At 34.1% G+C, this 19,779-nt stretch overlaps 2 protein-coding genes across 3 annotated transcripts; both read left to right on the top strand.

Moving 5' to 3' along the window:
* The first annotated feature begins 5,069 nt into the window (after window positions 1-5,069).
* Window positions 5,070-12,412, top strand: LOC122281413 (beta-galactosidase 1). 2 transcript variants are annotated; one of them, XM_043092869.1, is made up of 19 exons: window positions 5,070-5,532; window positions 5,715-5,810; window positions 5,910-6,022; window positions 6,101-6,167; window positions 6,283-6,375; window positions 6,540-6,683; window positions 7,186-7,274; window positions 7,435-7,540; window positions 7,638-7,725; window positions 8,462-8,580; window positions 8,674-8,838; window positions 9,227-9,405; window positions 9,502-9,611; window positions 9,754-9,863; window positions 10,038-10,148; window positions 10,223-10,333; window positions 10,731-10,936; window positions 11,027-11,363; window positions 11,842-12,412. In XM_043092869.1, exons 1-19 carry the CDS (start codon window positions 5,365-5,367, stop codon window positions 11,950-11,952), a joined length of 2,523 nt encoding a protein of 840 aa, XP_042948803.1. In that variant the 5' UTR covers window positions 5,070-5,364; the 3' UTR covers window positions 11,953-12,412. The 2 variants fall into 2 exon arrangements, with proteins under 2 accessions (XP_042948803.1, XP_042948812.1); XM_043092878.1 differs by having other exon boundaries at window positions 5,389-5,532; window positions 5,715-5,820.
* A 1,416-nt stretch (window positions 12,413-13,828) lies between these two features.
* Window positions 13,829-19,163, top strand: LOC122281405. The gene is made up of 6 exons (XM_043092857.1): window positions 13,829-14,662; window positions 17,642-17,694; window positions 18,020-18,107; window positions 18,220-18,318; window positions 18,678-18,805; window positions 18,888-19,163. Exons 1-6 carry the CDS (start codon window positions 14,003-14,005, stop codon window positions 18,916-18,918), a joined length of 1,059 nt encoding a protein of 352 aa, XP_042948791.1. The 5' UTR covers window positions 13,829-14,002; the 3' UTR covers window positions 18,919-19,163.
* Window positions 19,164-19,779: the final 616 nt, after the last annotated feature.

Here is a 19,779-nt window from a genome sequence, read left to right as displayed (position 1 = left end):
GGCAAAATTATTTTGGAGGGAAATTGACAAACCGTTCGAACGGTAAATTATAAACGTTCGAATGATACATATTCACCGTTCAAACGTTATTTGAAGCGTTCGAACGTGGTACCGTTCGAACGGTAAGTTAATACCGTTCGAACGTATTAACTGAAAATTAATACCCTTCCCTAATTAATCCAAATTCATGATAATAAATGTTATTTAAATGTAATATTCGGTATTAATTATATTAAATATAATAATTAATTCAATTATAATATATTTTAACTGTTAAATATATTAAATGCAATATATTTAATGCGCTTATATATTATTAAACACTATATATTATATTTATAATTTTTTATATATATAGTATATATTATATTATATTTAATTAAAATATATTATACTATTGAATATTATATAGTATATAGTATATAGTATAAGTTATATTATATAGTATAATTAATATAATATAGACTACTATATACATGAAACTATGTTCATGTATTTATATAACATATATATTATATGTGATATTAACTAATATATATATATATAATAGTATATGTATTACATGACTTGTTTAATATATTTTTCATATTATATTGCAGTTATAGGCTAATTAGATGACACTCTCTATTCTAGCACTATAAATGACACTATATATACTCAATTTTAGTTTTTGTATCATTATAATACACTCTAATTGCTAGTAGTATAGATGACACTATATATAATAGTAGATATCCTATTATTAAATAATATTATAATAATAATATAATATAATAAACACTATATATATATGCATGTGATACATATAACCCTATGCTATGATACCATATATATGTTATATATAATAGGTTAATATATGTACTTGACTATAATACTAGATGTAATATGATATTTTATACTATATATGTTACTAAACTATATAATATATGTTTGATTATATATTATATAGTTATATTACTCTATCTCTAAACTATAGTATATTTACAAGTTATTATATTTAAAGGTATAGTGTAAAAAAAATACAATAAGCAACATTTTAATTTGACGTTTGAACGGTTTAAAATAACCGTTCAAACGTATAAGAAAACGTTCGAACGGTAATTTTCACGTTCGAACGGTAATTTTCACGTTCGAACGTGAAAATTAGAGGGGGAAAATTTTCCCGCTAATCTATTTGACGTTCGAACGTTCATTAAATAACCGTTCGAACGTCAATGTTCTACATTTACACGACAGAACCTCACAATCTCGCACTCGTTCCAGTCGACTTCCAATCTCTCCCACGCTCATTTTCTTCCAACCAACGCCATTATTCTTCAATCCAGCCCTCAAATATTACTAACTTCTATCAATCTCTTATATTTTCGGATTAAGAGGTTGTTTTTACCGTTTGGTGAAGAGTATTTAAGTTTTGGGCATTGGGTACGGGTGGATTTTCCGGTTTATCTCTCCAAATCAGGTATTCTCCTTAAATATATTCTCATTTTAGATTTTATATAAGTGTTTTCGTTTGCTATAATGAGTTCGTCATATAGTTTGCTGTCTTTTGATGTAATTTGGACTGTAAATGTTGAGGTTTTCGGAGGTTGAAGACGACTGTAATCTGGAATTAATCCGTTCGAACGGTACTCGTTTGCCGTTCGAACGTATGTCCTTAGATCGAACGGTGACTAGCACCGTTTGAACGTTATGTTGGTCAGTATTAAAATAATTAATACTTTAAATGCAGGAATTGAAATAAAAATTAATTATTTATAATCTACATTTAATAATACTTAAATACTTAAAAGATTAAAGTAATCAAATGAGAATGAATTCAATTACAAATCATCTAAAATTTAATAATACTTAAATATTTAATAGTTGAATTATTCAACTATAGGTTAATACAAATAGTTTTGTTTTAATAACACAAAAATACTTAATCTTTGAATTAATAAAATGAATTTTAAATAAAATACAAATAATCTAGATTTAATAATACTTAAATACTTAAAAGTTAAAAGTGATCAAATGAATTTGAATTAAAATATAAATTCCGAATTATAATTAATAAAATGAATGTTAATTACAATACAAATAGTTATAATTATTAACTAGAATGTTAATTACAATACAAATAGTTATAATTATTAACTAAAATGTTAATTAAAATACAAATAGTTATAATTAATAAAATATTTTGAAAGATATAAAACAACTATCTAATTATTTAATAATATAAATACTTAATTAACATATCTTGCATTGTTTGTTTGATACATGTTCTATTGAAGAATTGGTTGCAAAACAACAAGAGTTAGAGGCTCAATTGGCGAGACAAGGAGACATGGAAATGCGCCTCAAAAAACATGAAGAAGAACAAGCAGAGTTCAGGAGAGATATGCAATTCCAAATGCAACAGTACAGGCCTCCAACCAACTGATGGTTTTTTACGTCTAGCTTATGACATTATCTAATTATGTATGAACAATGCTAATATCATGGTTATTTATTTCTTCGCACTTATTATAAAACTTTTGTGAGTAATTAAACAGTTCCTAATTTATGTTTTTCAAATATTATGGATGTCTATTTAATTTTTTTTTATAATTATTGATTTTAATAAAAATAATATCCGTTCGAACGACCGTGTCACGTTTGAACATTAATGGGTAGGGCGTTTAAACGATAATGTACCGTTCAAACATTAATGACCAAACCGTTCGAACGATACCAGATGCTCAAAAAAACATTCAAACGCAGGTCATTACCATAACGTTCGAACGTTGATCAGCACCGTTCGATCTGTTCCTTTAACGTTCGAACGTAATTCTATTGATCGTTTGAACGTATCTTGATAACCGTTCAAAAGATACATTAACGTTCGAACGGTAACTGAGAAGCATTCGAACGCCATTCTGGAACGAATTTTAACCGTGACAAAAAAAGTCATCGTTCGAACGGTATCGAACGGTCAATTTCAAAATCGTTCCAAAAGATATATTTTGGGACGAAATTGTAATTTTCGTCCCAATATATCTTCTGGGACAGTGATGTTGGGACGACCTTGGGACGAAATTTTTTCGTCCCAAAAAATCTTTCGGGACGAAATCTATATATTTTGGGACGAAAATTTTCGTCCCAAAAAATATTTTTTGTTGTAGTGAAATGTCTGCGCTGCGAAGTTAAAGAGTTTACGATTATAAGTACTACATGCAGTACTACTAAAACTCTCGTTTTTCAATTAATTGAACAGATTGATTAAGAGAATCGAGAATCAAATCAAGGTGGGGAGATAATTGGTTAATGAGCCCTAGTCATATTAGATCTGATCACTCTCACTGCATAGCATAAAACTTTATAATCCCACCTGTTAAAAATCAGCTAACTATTACTTAAGCAGACGATTAATATAGCTGCTTGTCATGTGGCAATTAACCATCAAAAGGTAATAATTCGTGACAATGTTGAGAGAAGGCTCACTCCACAATAATTAAATTAGTTATGCAATACATGATGAAATGCCTCTTCTCAATCCCTCGAGCTCTCTCTATTAATTTGATATTCATCCCTAAGTATATTTATTGACTTGATCATGATCACATGAGTACGTACAGCCCCGACTGATCTCAGGAGCTGATGAATTTTAATGACTGTTTTATAGTTTTGTATGATAATGGGAAAGCAATCCCTTGCAAATCATTTTGATTATTGCATGCATTATTGTTTGCTTAATTAACAGTATTTACTATTCTATGCCTTGCAAATCGCAAATTGATCGATCGATGATTAAGTCAATAGATATATTATTTTTGTTAAAATATAAAATTCAATTATTGGATTATCCTCATCACTCATATTCGGATCATAACAAAAAATACACAACAACGGGTAATACGTGTTACAATTGATACGATGTTGAAATATGCAATAAAATAAATATGATATAAATATGTTAAAAACTGAATTTGTATTATATAATGCCTTCGTTGGTTAGACAATTCAGATGAAAATATTTTATTAAAAGTTAAATAAAATATTATTATAATATAAGTTTTTAATATTAATTTTATTTTGAGATTTAAAAAAATTTAATTATTTATTATATTTTATATAAAAATTTAAAAAATTATAATAATTATATAAAATAAAATAAAATAAAATAATTTAATTTTGTAAAACCAAAACAACTGTAAGAATTAAAATATAAAAGGGTAATCCACTGCCCTTATTTATTAATAAAAAATTATTAATTTGTAGTAAAATTTATTTTTTTACAAATGAATTATACGAAACTTATTTATTTAGAGGATTTACTTATTATTAGTGATATACAATAATAATAATAATAATAATAATAAGTGCGTGTAAGAGACAATGAGTCCGTACAACTCGAAGTCATCTCCAAAGTAGCAGTTGAATGAGTCCGTGAGAAATGGGTAATGTTGGATTCCTTTTTGAAAGCGTAGCATAACTTCGAGAATCGAAACGACCGCATTAAAACGTAGTTACCGAAAATTGATGTTTCTTTATAATAAGTGCGCGCCTGAACGGCGGCACCTCAATTTTTATATTCCGGGACCGCTAGCTTAAAATTTATCTTTTATTTATATTTATATTTTTTTTTTATTTTTAAATATTAACAAAATAAAAATTATATTAATATATTAAAATTTATTTTCTTAATTATTAAATAAAAAAATTCACTAAACGTTGAAATGGAGCAATCACTAACAGGGAATCTTTGTGTTTTGATTTCTCAAGAATACCTCTGTTTATTTTGTTTACTTTTTACAAAACTTTTTACTAACAGAACTTTGAACTCGAGTAGTTTTTGCTCATAGTAAAGAAAGGCTATTTTTTTAAAACAATTTAATTATGAGAAAAAAGAAAAAAGAAAAAATTAAGTTCATTGGACATGGTTCAGCGTCATTGGATTAAGTCCAAAAATATAAATAAATAAATAAATAAATAAATAAAAAAGTGTGAAAGGCCGAAAAACTCCTTCCTAAGCACCTTCAAAAGTGGTCCCACTTTCACTTTCAGGCTGCCCATTCTTCAATGTTTAAAAGCGGCCATAAAGCACCTTCATTTTTGCTAAGTTGTAAACCATTTGATCGCAACTCAAAATCCACACCTATAGCAGTGTGAAGGTCAGTGGCAGTATCAGTGTGAAAATTTCGCATTCTCTCTCTGTCTTTCTCTTCTCTGTTTTCTCGTAGGAAAGGAAAATAAATCCGAAGATAGGAGCTGAGGAAGACATAAACCAGCTGGTTTTGTTCCCGTCTTTCTCTCTCCTTCTTTATTGAAAAAAAGCTTAGAATAAGGCGCAGAGAGAAACAAAGAATAACAAAGAAGAGTCATTGCTTTTTGGTAGTCACAATGTCCTCGAAGCTTGTAATGTGGGATGTTATAATGGTGTTTTTGTTTGGTTTATGGGTTGGTTCTGGTAAAGCCTCTGTGTCCTATGACTCTAAGGCTATCACCATTAATGGGCAGAGAAGGATTCTCATTTCCGGATCCATCCACTACCCAAGAAGCTCCCCCGAGGTACTACTTCACACTTACCGGGTTTCTTTAATTTTCATGTTTTTCTCTCATTTTCTTTTCTTTTTCTTTTTTTTTTTTTTTTTTTTTTTTTTTTAAATTTAGATTTTTCGCTTTATTTTCTTTAAAAGGCTTTTCCGGGTTTAGCTTGTATTTTTAAGTTTGATTCCTTTGGTTTCTTACAGATGTGGCCAGATCTTATTCAGAAGGCAAAGGAAGGGGGGTTGGATGTGATACAGACTTACGTTTTCTGGAATGGGCATGAGCCTTCACCCGGCCAAGTACTGGATAGTAGTGGCTTTCTTCTCTATACTGCGCTTTCAGTTCCATGTGCATTTGTATGTTTTAATTATTTTACTGACAGTTCTTGTTTGTTGTAGTATTACTTTGAGGGGAACTATGATCTGGTTAAGTTTATCAAGTTGGTGAAGCAAGCCGGCCTTTATGTTCATCTAAGGATCGGTCCTTATGTTTGTGCTGAGTGGAACTTTGGGTAATACCAAATTATCACAATTTACTCTAAAATACTGAAAATTAAGCAGAATTTTTATTGTTTTTATTATCTTTTCAGGGGATTCCCTGTTTGGCTGAAGTACATTCCAGGTATCAATTTCAGAACAGACAATGGGCCTTTCAAGGTGAGAAACTTCTGAATACTACATCTTAAATTCCTTCATGGATCTCATTTATATCTGTTTACATTGTTGTGATATTTCCTTTACTGAACCTGGTTTTTTATCTGCTTTTATGAAGGTTCAAATGCATAAATTCACAGAGAAGATTGTCAATATGATGAAAGCTGAAAGGCTGTATGAGTCTCAAGGTGGTCCAATTATTCTATCCCAGGTTGGCATAGCTCGCGGGATCCACATTCTATTCTTTCTTTTAACCCAACGAAATGCAACGTTTTTTCCTAATCGAATCCAAGTCAGACTTTCTAACTTTTATTTTCTCATATTATGAAGTATTAAACTAGGAAAAGTATCTTTCTCTACAATTGTTTGTTACAGATTGAAAATGAATATGGACCCATGGAGTACGAAATTGGCGCACCTGGTCAAGCTTACACCAAATGGGCAGCCCAAATGGCTGTGGGGCTTGGCACCGGTGTCCCATGGGTCATGTGCAAGCAAGATGATGCCCCTGATCCTATTGTAAGCGCAGCCAAGCTCTCTTTCTACCTTTTTCTTAGCACGTTTACTAAATTCACTCTCGATGGTTTGCATGTTATGTTCCCTCATCATTGGTGGGGTTGCTACTTAACAATGTGCTGTCCGCATCTTGCTCATGGATGAAATGAATAATTATTCCTCACTGCACATGGCTGAACTTTGCTATTTTTTTTTTTTGGTTACTGTCGTCATTATTTATTTCCTTCGACAATTGAATTTTTAATGGTCAGTTGATGACTATGTTTTCTAAGTGATAATTCACACACACACACACATCTCAACTTTCATTGCTAGCAGATCATACGAACAATCTTGTACCCTTTCCTTGCTTGGAAAAAGTTAAAAGCCATGTTGCATCAATAATGCACTTTGTGCAAATCATGAATATTTGGCTGTTGGAACCGTAGTTGTAATACTGCTTTGTGTTCCGCACTCATTTCTTGTCTTTTCCTATATTTCTAATCTATTTTATCTATCCAAACAGATAAACACTTGCAATGGTTTCTATTGCGACTACTTCTCTCCTAACAAAGCTTATAAACCCAAAATTTGGACAGAAGCCTGGACTGGCTGGTAACTCTGCATGCTTCTATCTTGAATTGAGGACCATCTTTTTTCTCTGTTGAATAGATCAATTTATTATCCTTCTGGTGCTGACCAAGAACTAAAGGTTATAAAATACCATAGAATATTTTCTGGATGCTTATCCTTTCATTTTCTGTCATGTGTACAGGTTTACTGAGTTTGGAGGTCCAGTTCCTTATCGACCAGCTGAAGACTTGGCATTTTCAGTTGCAAGGTTTATACAGAAGGGGGGATCATTTATTAATTATTATATGGTAACTTCATTGTTTCTACGGAGTGGATCCAATTGCTTGAATAATTCAACTCACTGAACTGATCTTTATTTTTTTTTTTTCGTTTTCATGATTCCAGTATCACGGTGGAACAAATTTCGGTCGAACTGCTGGTGGTCCTTTCATTGCTACTAGTTATGATTACGATGCTCCTCTTGACGAATATGGTAATGGGCAATGGGATTTGAACCACAGAAATCGTTAATAACTATTCCATTTGTGTAATTTGAGTATAGAACCATTAGAACTTACAAGTTTCATAATTGTTTCCATTCATATTATGCAAATCTATTTTTACTGTCCAGTTTTTATTTATTTATTTATTTAATACTTGATCAGTTTTCAAACTGACACCAAGTGCCATCTGCCAATTCATGGTGAAATGGCTGCTGCTGTCACTTTACCATATTTTGTGCTGTGTTTGTGTTGACAACATAGTAATGATCTGAATGGCATTTTAATAGGTGAAACAATATCTCTTGAAGCAAAACAAATGCCCTTTTTATATAGTTAAGATAAAAAGCATGAATTTATAATAAGCCAAAGTTGACAAAGATGACTGCACCTAGATATAGATTTTTTCATAGACCTTTGGCCATAGAATCATTTATCATTTTAGGAAGATTGTGATAGTTGAAGACATTACTATGATATGGCTACAAAATTTTGGGTGGATCCATACTCAGCTGTTTGGGCTACCCCCTTCATCTGGTGGGTCCTTCCACCCAAGAAAAAAGAGGAAAAGAAAAAATCCCAATGTGTTTTTCTGTAGCATCACCCCCCCCCCCCCCCCCCACCCCCCCCGGGGCACGCGGCAGTGAACTAACTGAACAGTCAAGTCGGCGAAGAATCAGTTTCTGCATGAATTTGAAGGAGGGTTGCCATTTCTCTCTCTCTATGCAGGACTTTTGAGACAGCCTAAATGGGGTCATTTGAAAGATTTACATAGAGCCATAAAGCTGTGTGAACCAGCTTTAGTATCTGGAGATCCCTCAGTGACACCACTTGGAAATTATCAAGAGGTTAAGCTAACTTCAGTTCTCAAGAATCATCAATCCGACTTTAGAGTACCGTGCACCTAGAGCATACTTCTAAAACTTTTTTTTTTCTTATAGGCTCATGTATTCAGGTCAAAGTCTGGAGCTTGCGCTGCATTTCTTGCAAATTACAATCCAAGTTCTTTTGCAAAAGTGGCTTTTGGGGATTTGCATTACAACCTGCCTCCTTGGTCCATCAGCATTCTTCCAGACTGCAAGAACACTGTATACAACACTGCTAGGGTGAGAAAAGGATCTTATGATAAATTGAATCTCTCTCTCCCGCTTTCTCTCAGCTGAACTTCATTCGGCACAATGTCAGGATTAATTTTTACCCAACTGTAGGCAGATTTTTTTTTTTTTTATAAGTAACTATAGGCAGATTACGTTGAGATAATGTTTGTGATTAATACATACTTCAGTTCTATCATGCATGTTATAATTTCTATGAATATTTTCTATAGAAATATTGTGACATGGAGACAAATCATGTTTAGAATCTAAATGTATTGTGGTTTTTGAATTCTGTGAAATATTCTTCCTCACATTTTTAAAGAAACAAGAGGATTTATCCCTTTAAAGTTTCCCTGGGAACAAAAATTTGACGAGATGTACTAAAATTCATTTACAGGTTGGTGCCCAAAGTGCACAGATGAAGATGGCTCGTGTTCCTGTTCATGGAGGATTCTCTTGGCAGGCATACGATGAAGAGACAGCCTCTTATGATGATGCTAAATTCACAGCAGTTGGGTTGTTGGAGCAGATAAATACAACAAGAGATGCTTCTGACTATTTGTGGTACTCAACAGAGTGAGTGACCTAAAACTATGCATGGTCTCATTTTTTCAATTATTGTGCATTTCTTTCATGAAATATTTTCTGAATTTCACATACCATAATCACCAGTGTTAAGATTGAGGCCAATGAAGAATTTCTGAAGAGCGGAAAGTATCCTGTTCTTACGGTTTTGTCTGCTGGCCATGCCTTGCATGTTTTCATCAATGGTAGACTATCAGGTAGGCAGCATGTTGCCAGTTTCAGGGTTTCTTTAACCAATTTCTATGGGTATTAACTTCCTGCGGCCACTGGAATGATTCAACATTTTATTTTATGACTTCAACCAGTAGATCTTGACATGCTTCTTTATTTATTTATCAGGAACTGCCTATGGAAGTTTAGAATTTCCAAAACTAACATTTAGTGAGAATGTGATGCTGAGAGCTGGTATTAACAAAATCTCACTTCTAAGTGTTGCTGTTGGTCTCCCGGTCTGTGCTCTCTCTCTCTCTCTCTCTCTCTCTCTCTCTCTCTCTCTCTCTCTCTCTCTCTCACACACACACACACACACACAGAGGCATTCATTCATCTTGTTTTCTTTAAGAATTTCCATGGCATTTTAAATTTGACTGTATTATTCTTTCTGCTGTCTGATGTAAGTTCAGAATGTTGGTCCACATTTTGAGACTTGGAATGCTGGTGTTCTTGGCCCAATTACATTGAATGGACTCAATGAGGGGAGAAGAGACTTGTCGTGGCAGAAGTGGTCTTACAAGGTTTGGTTTCAAACATATATACCCCTTCGTTATCTGAAATTTTACAGACTCATTTGATGCATTTTCCGCATCAGATTGGTCTTGAAGGAGAAGCATTGAGTCTTCATTCACTCAGCGGGAGTTCTTCAGTCGAGTGGGTTGAGGGGTCTTTTGTGGCCAGAAGGCAGCCTCTAATGTGGTACAAAGTGAGTATCTTAAACCTCCACCAACACTTCTTGTTATTCCTGTGAGGTTGCAAAAGAAATATATGCGAGTGTCAGCTGTTGCTTAGGCATTGTTACATCAAACTATATTTAGTTGGGTAATTGCATCGTCCTTGATGTGGCACTTTCTCATAAGTGTTTTTTTTTTTATTCTAAGCATTTTGGTTTTAGTTTTTAAAACAGAAACATAAGATCTGTTTGCATTGAAGCCGGGGTGTACAGATTTCTAATATTGTATTGGAAAAAAAAATTACGGTAGAAATCTATTATCAAGTCTATATTGAACATGATTTCATATAATGAGAACGTGAATCAAAGCACATTCTTTTAAGCAGCACTTTTCTGTTAAGATTAGACTTCATGTCCTGTAATATTTCAGACTATGTTCAATGCACCTGCTGGAAATACCCCATTAGCCTTGGACATGGGCAGCATGGGTAAAGGTCAAGTGTGGATAAACGGACAGAGTCTTGGCCGCTACTGGCCTGCATATAAAGCATCTGGTACCTGTGGTGAATGTAATTATGCTGGAACTTATAATGAGAAGAAGTGCTTAAGGAATTGTGGGGAGGCTTCTCAAAGATGGTAAGAGAGAAAAAAAACCTCTATTTATTTAGAACTTTGTTATGCTGGCAAGGAATTTTCGACAAACTGAAAAATGGCTAACAATTTCAGGTATCACTTACCTCATTCATGGCTAAACCCAACTGGGAATCTGCTGGTTGTTTTTGAAGAATGGGGTGGAGACCCAAATGGGATCTTTCTGGTTAGAAGGGAAATAGATAGTGTCTGTGCTAATATCTACGAGTGGCAGCCAACCCTCATGAATTGGCAGATGCAAGCGTCAGGTAAAATCAACAAACCTCTGAGACCTAAAGCTCATTTATGGTGTGGCCCTGGGCAGAAAATATCATCAATAAAGTTCGCTAGCTTTGGGACACCTGAAGGGGTTTGCGGAAGCTTCCGGGAAGGAAGCTGTCATGCCCACAAATCATACGATGCTTTTCAAAAGGTATTACTAGCATCTTTCATTACTTAATAAATAAAAAATTTTACCTATATTAGAAGTAAGAAAACTAATAAGCTTATCTGTAACTTAGCCTCAAACTTTGATGTTGGGTATTATTGATTTGAGAAGTGGTCAGCTCTGTTCATCAAAAGCCTTATATTTGCAGGAGCATGCTATAATAGATGCTTACTTGGGCGTTGCTCTTTTATATTTCCCATATACTTGGGCTTTTGCCTACTCTTTTGATCAATACAATTTTGTTTACCGATCCAAAATAAATAAATAAATAGATGCTTACTTCTACTTCTGATCTTGGACAAATGCACCTACTGGGCCTAGTTATAATGCTAGGCTAAAATCTGCTAGCCAACCGGACATTTTCCCTGTGCTCCTTTTTTATGCTTTCATATCTGGTTCTGTTACTTCTGTCCTTTTTCCCATCATCGATGGATAAATATTAAACAATGACTACTACTTGCAGAGTTGTGTAGGGCAGAACTCCTGCTCAGTAACTGTAGCACCGGAAATTTTTGGAGGAGATCCATGCCCAAGTGTCATGAAGAAGCTCTCTGTGGAGGCTGTTTGCAGCTGAATTTAATAAGATAAGCTCGAATTGATTTTTTCTTGAAGACTCCAATACATCGTGTCCAGTTCATATATTTCTGGGTAAATCAACTACACGTCCAGATCATCATGATCATTCATTTTGGCTTTTCCAAGGTGAAGTTGTACAAATATACAACACACCATGTGGTTGAAAGCCTATACAGATTGTTAAAATGATTATGGATAAGCTATTTGTATATACTAGCCATTGTTTTGATTGGTGGTTTGTAAGTTATATGCCGTAGGGGAGAAAGAGTCAGTTGAGGCACATTGAGATGATACTAATCAGAGTCCATGTGCAAATTTTTAGTTTCAGAATCTGGAAGCCTCTGGTTCCAGTAATGATGTATTTGAATTTCCTTGGACCTTTCTTGGCAGCAATCGTTTCATTTGTTTTTCAGCAAGAAAGGTTTCGAAAACAATAATAATAACGTTATGAAGCTAAACGATTCTGTGTATTTTTTCTTTCTTTAAAAAAATTTTTTTACAGTAGAACCTTGAATTGTTTCTTTCACATTCATTTGTGATGATGTTCTCAATTCTGCATGCGTTGAATTCATACAAATAACTGCACTGTAAAGGTCCTCGATTGAATTTAGCTACAAGTTTGAGAAAATTGATGATGCTTGGGGCCTTTGATTTGGAGCATAGGTAATAAACTTGCACCCATATGTAGTAAACTGCATCCTGCGTCAATGTAGAGAGTCCCCATTTCATTTTCTTAAGACTTCCAAAGTACAATGAAATTTCTAAGCCTTTTTTCACTTTGAAAGTTAGGATCTTCATTATTGAGGTATCCTCCATATCGAAGGTATCCATCAAAGGTCTAACATGGGTGGAAAATGCATGCAATCAGCCAATGAGAGTGTAGAATACTAGAAAGAATCAAACTGGTGATGGGACCAGTGAGGAAAATAAGACTTCCTGGTTTTATAAGATCGGGAGCAATTAATATTAACTAGATTTTTGAAGGGTGATAGGGGATTGTTAACCCAAGATGAGGGGCCGCCTAAATTCCTCCGAGACCTCTTACTAAGAAATTGCTTCTCCCTTTCTCACTGCAATGAGACCTGGCTAGCCTGTTTGTGTCGGAGGAAAGTCACATTGACTGTCCATACACATACTTGCTCATACGTACCTTCTATAAGAAGAACATTTATTAACCAAAAAGTAATTGCATTTAATAAAATCTCAAGTCAGAGAAGAGGTTATCTTTTTAGCACCAACAAAGTTTAATTTCATAAGCCTGTTCTTTCCTTTCAAATTTTCTTTTTCTTTTTAATTAATTTTCAATAGTTTTTAATTTTTAAGTTTTTTCTCTTTTTGATTCTATAATATTTCTCTTTGTTCTGACTTTTTGTTGTTTTTATCCTTAGGCTTTTATAATCTTTAAATTTCTAGTATTTATTTATTTATTAATTAGATGACTGATGTGGTACTTAAGTGCCTAGTATCAACTGTCAACCACTGCTGCTTAAAAAAAACCTATCAACTAAACGAATTATAGTCGTTTTAAAAAAAATAAAATTTATTATTAAAAATTTAATTTCTTTTTATACAAGTCATATATCTATTTATTATTTTAAAAATAATTATACGGTATTTATATTTTTAACTGTAATTATTATTTTTAATTAAATAAAAAAGAATATTTTTATTTTTATTTTTTAATAGGAAGAAAAAGGACAGATGATTGAGATTGACCAGCTTGAATGCATATTTCTACGCACAAAACAACAGCTGTAAATCAGTCGGCTGTCAAAAAAAAAAAAAAAAGTGCCAATATCCCACCGCCACACTAGCACAATCCTTTTCACTTGAGATAAACATCATGGGATGGAAGGAAGTATCCGTATCCAACGCAGAACCTTCGTATCAGAGTACTTAAAGGAACATTTGAACATACATATTGATATTTTCCAGTCTCAGTTTAAACCCTCCCTCACGCGCATAATCTCTTTAAAGTTCGAAAAATATCCAACACCACACACAGATTCCTCTCTCTCTATATATCTCTCTCTCAATGACGCGCTTCAATGGCGGCTATGTATTTATTTCTGTTAAACGTTGAGCCTGTTCTTTTATTTGCAATGGACAATTACTCGCAAATAGACGAATCCATGTTCTACTTTTGTTTCTTGGTCTTTTTCTTCACCTTCTTTCTATTCATTTTCTCTTACTCTGTGTATAAAAGATTGAAGAAAACCGAGCAGAAGCTAGAAGAGGAACATATCCAGAAGCCAATTCAGAACGACCCGTTGCGATTGGACTCATTGGAGCGTTCTTCGGCTGAAACTGTGGGTAACGCCCATGAAACCTGTGAAAATGACCCGACCCATTCGCTGCTTTTGGAGATCTTGCCAACTGATTCCCCGAAATGGGAGTGTGTCTTTGGCGAAGAAAAGAGTGGTAACCCGGATCCAAACGGGTCGGGCTCGGCTGAGAATGGGGTTGAGTCGGTTGAGGATCAGAGGGTGAAGAAGAAGAAGAAGAGGGCCAAGAAGAAAAGGCCGAATTTGCAAGCTGAAATGGGTGGCGAAGAGAGAAAAATTTCGGATTCGGGTTACCAGGTCAAGAATGACTTGGTATGCCTGTATCCGTTTACATCTTCAAGTAGTGGTATGCAGAGGAGGATCAAGCAGCAGTATGATGAGCTTGTGAAGTGCAATGAGACCAGGGGACTAACGCTGGCACAGGTTTTTAATTTTCTAGCCAATATGTTCTTACAAATCCGACTTTTTAATCTTCGTTTGAATACATTCAGTTTTGTATGCAATGGTTGTGGAATTTTTATTTTTAAGAGTATTGAATGTTTGTTATGTACGTGCAATGATGGGTTGGTGCGGGTTTGTGTGTTGGCCTCTCTGCCAACCTTAAATACAGTAATAAAAAAGTGGTTGAAGTGTTCAGTCGCGTAGAGTTAAACTGGGTAATGCCGGCAACAGTGGTTGAGCTTTTGGCCAGCTGGTCAATTCCGGGCGGGGTCCCTCAAATTAAGGCAGTGTGGAAGATGGTTCCTATCTGCATTATGTGGTGCTTATGGCAGGAATGTAATGAGCGGACATTTGAAGATAAGGAGCGGTCTTTAGAGGAGCTTCGATCTTTATTTTTCCGTACTTTATGCTTTTGGGCCATAGCAATAGACTTTAATGGCTTAAGTTTTCATGATTTCCTTGTATCTAATAGCTAAATCTAGATAGGTGCTCCACTTGTATACCTTCTTGTGTACTTGGACTCTGTCTATTTTCATTAATACTACCGTTTACTTATCAAAAAAAAAAGGGACTTCTCGTATAGTTTGTTGGGTTAACATGTTGTTCTATGATTTACTAAAAATTGAATAGAGATTTTTCTCACGGTCCAAAGATCATGAGCCGTTTTCAACTTATTGCTTGAAATGGTGTATGGCCAGGCAGAGACTGGGATGGTAGTTACGTGTCTTGTATGAGATGGTATCAAGGCCTTTATTTTTAGTTTGAGTTAGGTGGTGGCATAATTATCAAGCGTATTTGGGTCTGTGATCTTAAAAGTTTCCTGGGATATATCTTTGTATCATTGGATAGAATCGATCTCATTGCTGCCAACAGTTGCAGATGGCACCCAATGAAGTTGTGTTTATCTGCTTTTTTTTTTTTTTGTTTCCTTTCCTTTTTTGGCCAATGAGGAGGTCTTGAAGCAAGCTTTCAGCTGGAAAAAATAGTCTATTCTATGTTTCATTTTTCTCTCTTTTTTTGAGCTTTTAAAATGTTTCATGTGGTTTATCTCTCTGTCTCTCTCATGGAACATTCTCCAATCTCCATCTTTTGTAACTTGGGTTTTTAGTCACGGCTTAAATAATAAATCTAAGACAAATGCCTTAATTATAAATCTAAGACAAATGCCTTATGCCTGTGTGACTTAATTTAATGACAGTGTTTCTAAAGCTTTACAAGCCTAACACATTGAGGATTGGGCCAATGAGAACTTCTGAAGCATTTATTAGATAGACTCACGTCTAAGGTAGATATCAGTTTATCGGGCCTCATGTTTGGGTCGCTCATAGTTTGATGAAAACTGAGATTCTTCATAGGGAACTGGTAAATTTGACTGCTGGTAATATACTTGTGTACAGGTTGTGACTTTAGAAGGTATTTTTAGGTCCTCTGCAGCAGAAAATAAGAGTAATTAGATGCAGAAGATTTGGTCCATGATATTTAAAAAAAAAATCTAAATATTTTTTTTTGACTTAAATGAATTGCTTGAAACAAATTTTAGCATCTCTATTCTATTCAACTTTGGTGCTCTTACTATAAGTGTTAGAATGTACTGGCAATACACTGTTGGCAACACCCTGACAGCTTAATATATGAGAATTGATGGTTCTAGGACATTTCTTTTTTTGATAAGTAAGAGGTAAATTTTATTGAAGTGAATGAAATAGGCATAGCCTATGGTTCTAGGACATTTCTTGAAACAGAGATGCGAACACTTCACCAACCTGGTGTCGAGTTTATTAATCCTTGGTGATACTGTTTAATTGTTTGGAACTACCAGTTATTAAAATCTCATTTTTCTGCATGTGCGATGTTCTCATCTGATAGGAAGATTTACAATAAAAATAAAATACGTTTAATACAATTTATGTATTAAAAAAATATTTGATATGTCAAGAACAATATATCATTGAAATAATATAAAGACATTTGTACAAATATATTAAACAAAAGAAATACAAAGTGTCTAAAATTGTAACTTGCATTCTTTTAAACAAACAAAATCAAGTATTGAATTTAAATCAAAATTCTTAACTATAACCAGTAGTATTTCTAACTTCTTTCCATTGTCTATATTGAAAGAGAAATAGTTAGAATTTTTTTTAAAAATTTTATTTATAATAAAAATATGTATTTTATTTTATTTGAGATGTGTTTTATTTATTTCATTTTTATATCAGATTAAATTTTATGGAGGGGCCAAAATAATTTTTAGAGGAGGGGCCAATACATGATAAATTAATCTTATTTTATTAAATCAAAAAAATTAACATATATATATATTTCAAATTTCTTGGCCCCCCCGCCCCAACATGGCTCCGCCACTGGGGTTGTGGGGCCAGCACATAAGGTGGGGAGGGGTGTTTAGCGTGTGCTTTATTTCATTGTTGGCCCACCTCTGCAGCTTAAAAGTATGGCACCAATGGTTTTGTACAAGAAAAATGAGTTTGTATGAAGGTTGAGGCATTCTTCCTTGTCTCACACATCACACTTCAGAATATCATGCCTCTGGCTTTAACGGCATTGACTTTCTGTGAATGGATCACAATATGGGGTCCCCCCCCCCCCCCCCCCCCCCCTTTTTCCCACAACAACCAAAAAAGTCTCTAGTTGTGAGTAAAAGAAGCATACCATTGCAGATGTTTGATGTCAATGAAATGCATCTATTTCCCTCTTTTGGATGTGTTATACATTGTAAATATTGTAATTGTATTGTCATAATGTAATTATCTTTGAGAGGTAGAATTTCTCATTATACAGGTAGATATAAAAGAGCTCATTTCCACAGAATTTAATTTAAATTGCATGGTCTTTCTGATTCAAAGTGTATGAAACTGTGAGGCAAATTCGCTTTTTTAAATTGAATGGTCGAATGATTATTAATTCAATGTCATAATCCATATTGTATTTCTCATGTTTCAGGTTGGAGAATTTGCTAATTGTTTGATTGAGGCTAGAAATGAGCTACAGCACAAGTATGTTCGAAATTATTTAGAGGAAATTGAGTTTGTCTTTTATGTTTGTTTTCTTTGATTTTCCTTCTGTAAATGTTGATTGTTTGGGAATCATTGTCGTGGAATTGTCCTAGTATGTTGCAACCTCTTCTAACCTAGACTTTATTTTCCATTCAGTAATTTTCAACGTCTGGATGATTTCAGTAAAAGATGTGAATGGTTTTTGGACTTTTTGCCTTCATTTCCCAAATGTAGAACTTTCATAAGCACTGCCATACTTTAACATGATAATTTTTCCTATAGTTTCTGGTTTTTCAAGGTACTCAATGATGTTTTTTTATGGCAGGGCTGATGTCATCCAACGCAAGTTCACCATAACAAAGGCTCTACTATTCAAGGCAGACAGATCTTCCTTTGACCGCCTTCGGAAGCAGGTTGGCACATATCTTTTTTTTCTTTTGGATTTAGCAGGAAAATGACATTATCAAGTATTGTATTGTATTCACATCCATGATCCATAAGTGAATCAATGCATTGATGTTTCAGATATACAAGCTAGAAGTAGAACAACAAAGACTAGAAGAGGATGCATTTGTTTATAATTGGCTTCAGCAACAGCTTAAACTCTCGCCGGCATACAAGAAGGTAGTTTTAATTTTATTTTTTTAGATAATTCTTTATCCTAGTTCTGGTAAACTCTTCCTAGTTCCCTAGGGAGTTGCTTATAGAAGTTGATTGTGCAGACTACTAATAGTTAATGAAGTTGTCTACCACCACTGCCCTTTTCTCCTAACTAAATTTCAAATGCCTATATTTTTTCACGGAAGTAACCCTTTGTTTGCCCGCCGAAAATTTTCAAATTTTTCTCTAATGAGCAAGAATTTCCTATATGTTCTGTTTCTTCCCTTCACTCCTACCAAACCAGATGAAGTCTGTAATGGCTTTCATCACACCCATTGTGGTAGATTATGCTGACGTTTTTAACCTTCTTTTTCTTTAATAAGATGCTTGAAATTAGCGCTTCCATGGAGTTGAAGGCCAAATCTGGTGAGATGATGGAAAGCACAGATACCGACTTGGCTGACATTTCTTTTGAAGAGTTTTTAGCGAAAGAAAAGAAGGATTCATTTTGGTATGCTCATTTGTATGATGGCCTCATTTTTCTTTCTGCGTTTGGGTTCTGCTTATATAACCTCATTCCATCCTATGTGCAGGCAAAAAAAATCAAGATCGTGCTCAGGGTGAAGACTATCCATTTTTCTGACTCTAAATTCCTAATCATGAGATTCAGTTCAGTCGTCTGTATATCCAATACGGAAGAGTTCTTCACTGTAACAGGATCTTTTTTGGTTGCCTGTGCTTCTTTGTCACTCTTTTGAACAGGGATATAGCAATAACTTTTGTCTGTTTAAATTTTCTTTCCAGAATTTTCCGGTGGAAGCTGGTTGATCATATGTTTCTTGAATGTAGCATGCAACGTTCTGCTGAAATTCTGCCTTTGCTAATTACACGTTGGCTTTTTTATTGAGAGCCGAACTGACTTACCTTAGTGTTGGTTGTTTAATTTGTTGACATATTAAGAGAAAAATCCAAATTTGTCAAGTAAAATGAATATGATTTAGAAGTGCTCGTAAACAGCTTTGGTGACTTATAAGTGTTTTTGGGAGTCAAGTGGATTTGGTGGATGTGCACCGTGCTGTACTGGAAGCTTACGTACTTGCCGTTCGAGTCTGAGCCATCAAATGCTGTTCGGTTCGGTTTGGCAAATGCTTTTCCAAATTCTTATACAAAATATAATAAATAATTTAATTTTTTTTTTAATTTTTTTAAATATTAAAACAATAATAATAGTATATATTTCATCTTAAGATTCAAAATTTTCATCTCAAAATTCTCTACTATCAAACCGAACCATAAAGAACCTGTACTAGAAACCAAATATGATCATGAGCTCATGATGGATTAGTTACGCTTACCCAGGAATGGCAGAACCCACCAAAATCAGTGCTCCGCCGTGAGTTTCTCGTTGGCATGGCCAATGTAGCCTTGGTGTTTGATCTTTACGCTATTAGCCATAGGCTCATAACTTACTTGAGGGTAACTCTT

The sequence above is a fragment of the Carya illinoinensis genome, chromosome 1, assembly GCF_018687715.1.
Source record: "Carya illinoinensis cultivar Pawnee chromosome 1, C.illinoinensisPawnee_v1, whole genome shotgun sequence".
In the NCBI taxonomy this organism is placed as follows: Eukaryota; Viridiplantae; Streptophyta; class Magnoliopsida; order Fagales; family Juglandaceae; genus Carya; species Carya illinoinensis.
Note: the sequence above shows the minus strand (reverse complement) of the source record. Positions and strands in the feature narration are given on the sequence as shown.

Bases quoted from the DNA above. Each gene is read 5' to 3' on its own strand.
- LOC122281413 (XM_043092869.1), top strand. From the start codon at position 5,365: ATGTCCTCGAAGCTTGTAATGTGGGATGTTATAATGGTGTTTTTGTTT. The intron at 9,864-10,037 runs GTCTGTGCTCTC...ATGTAAGTTCAG, and splicing joins GTGTTGCTGTTGGTCTCCCG to AATGTTGGTCCACATTTTGA. The intron at 10,937-11,026 runs GTAAGAGAGAAA...TAACAATTTCAG, and splicing joins GGGGAGGCTTCTCAAAGATG to GTATCACTTACCTCATTCAT.
- LOC122281405 (XM_043092857.1), top strand. From the start codon at position 14,003: ATGGCGGCTATGTATTTATTTCTGTTAAACGTTGAGCCTGTTCTTTTA. The intron at 14,663-17,641 runs GTTTTTAATTTT...CTCATGTTTCAG, and splicing joins GGGGACTAACGCTGGCACAG to GTTGGAGAATTTGCTAATTG. The intron at 17,695-18,019 runs GTATGTTCGAAA...TTTTTATGGCAG, and splicing joins AGAAATGAGCTACAGCACAA to GGCTGATGTCATCCAACGCA.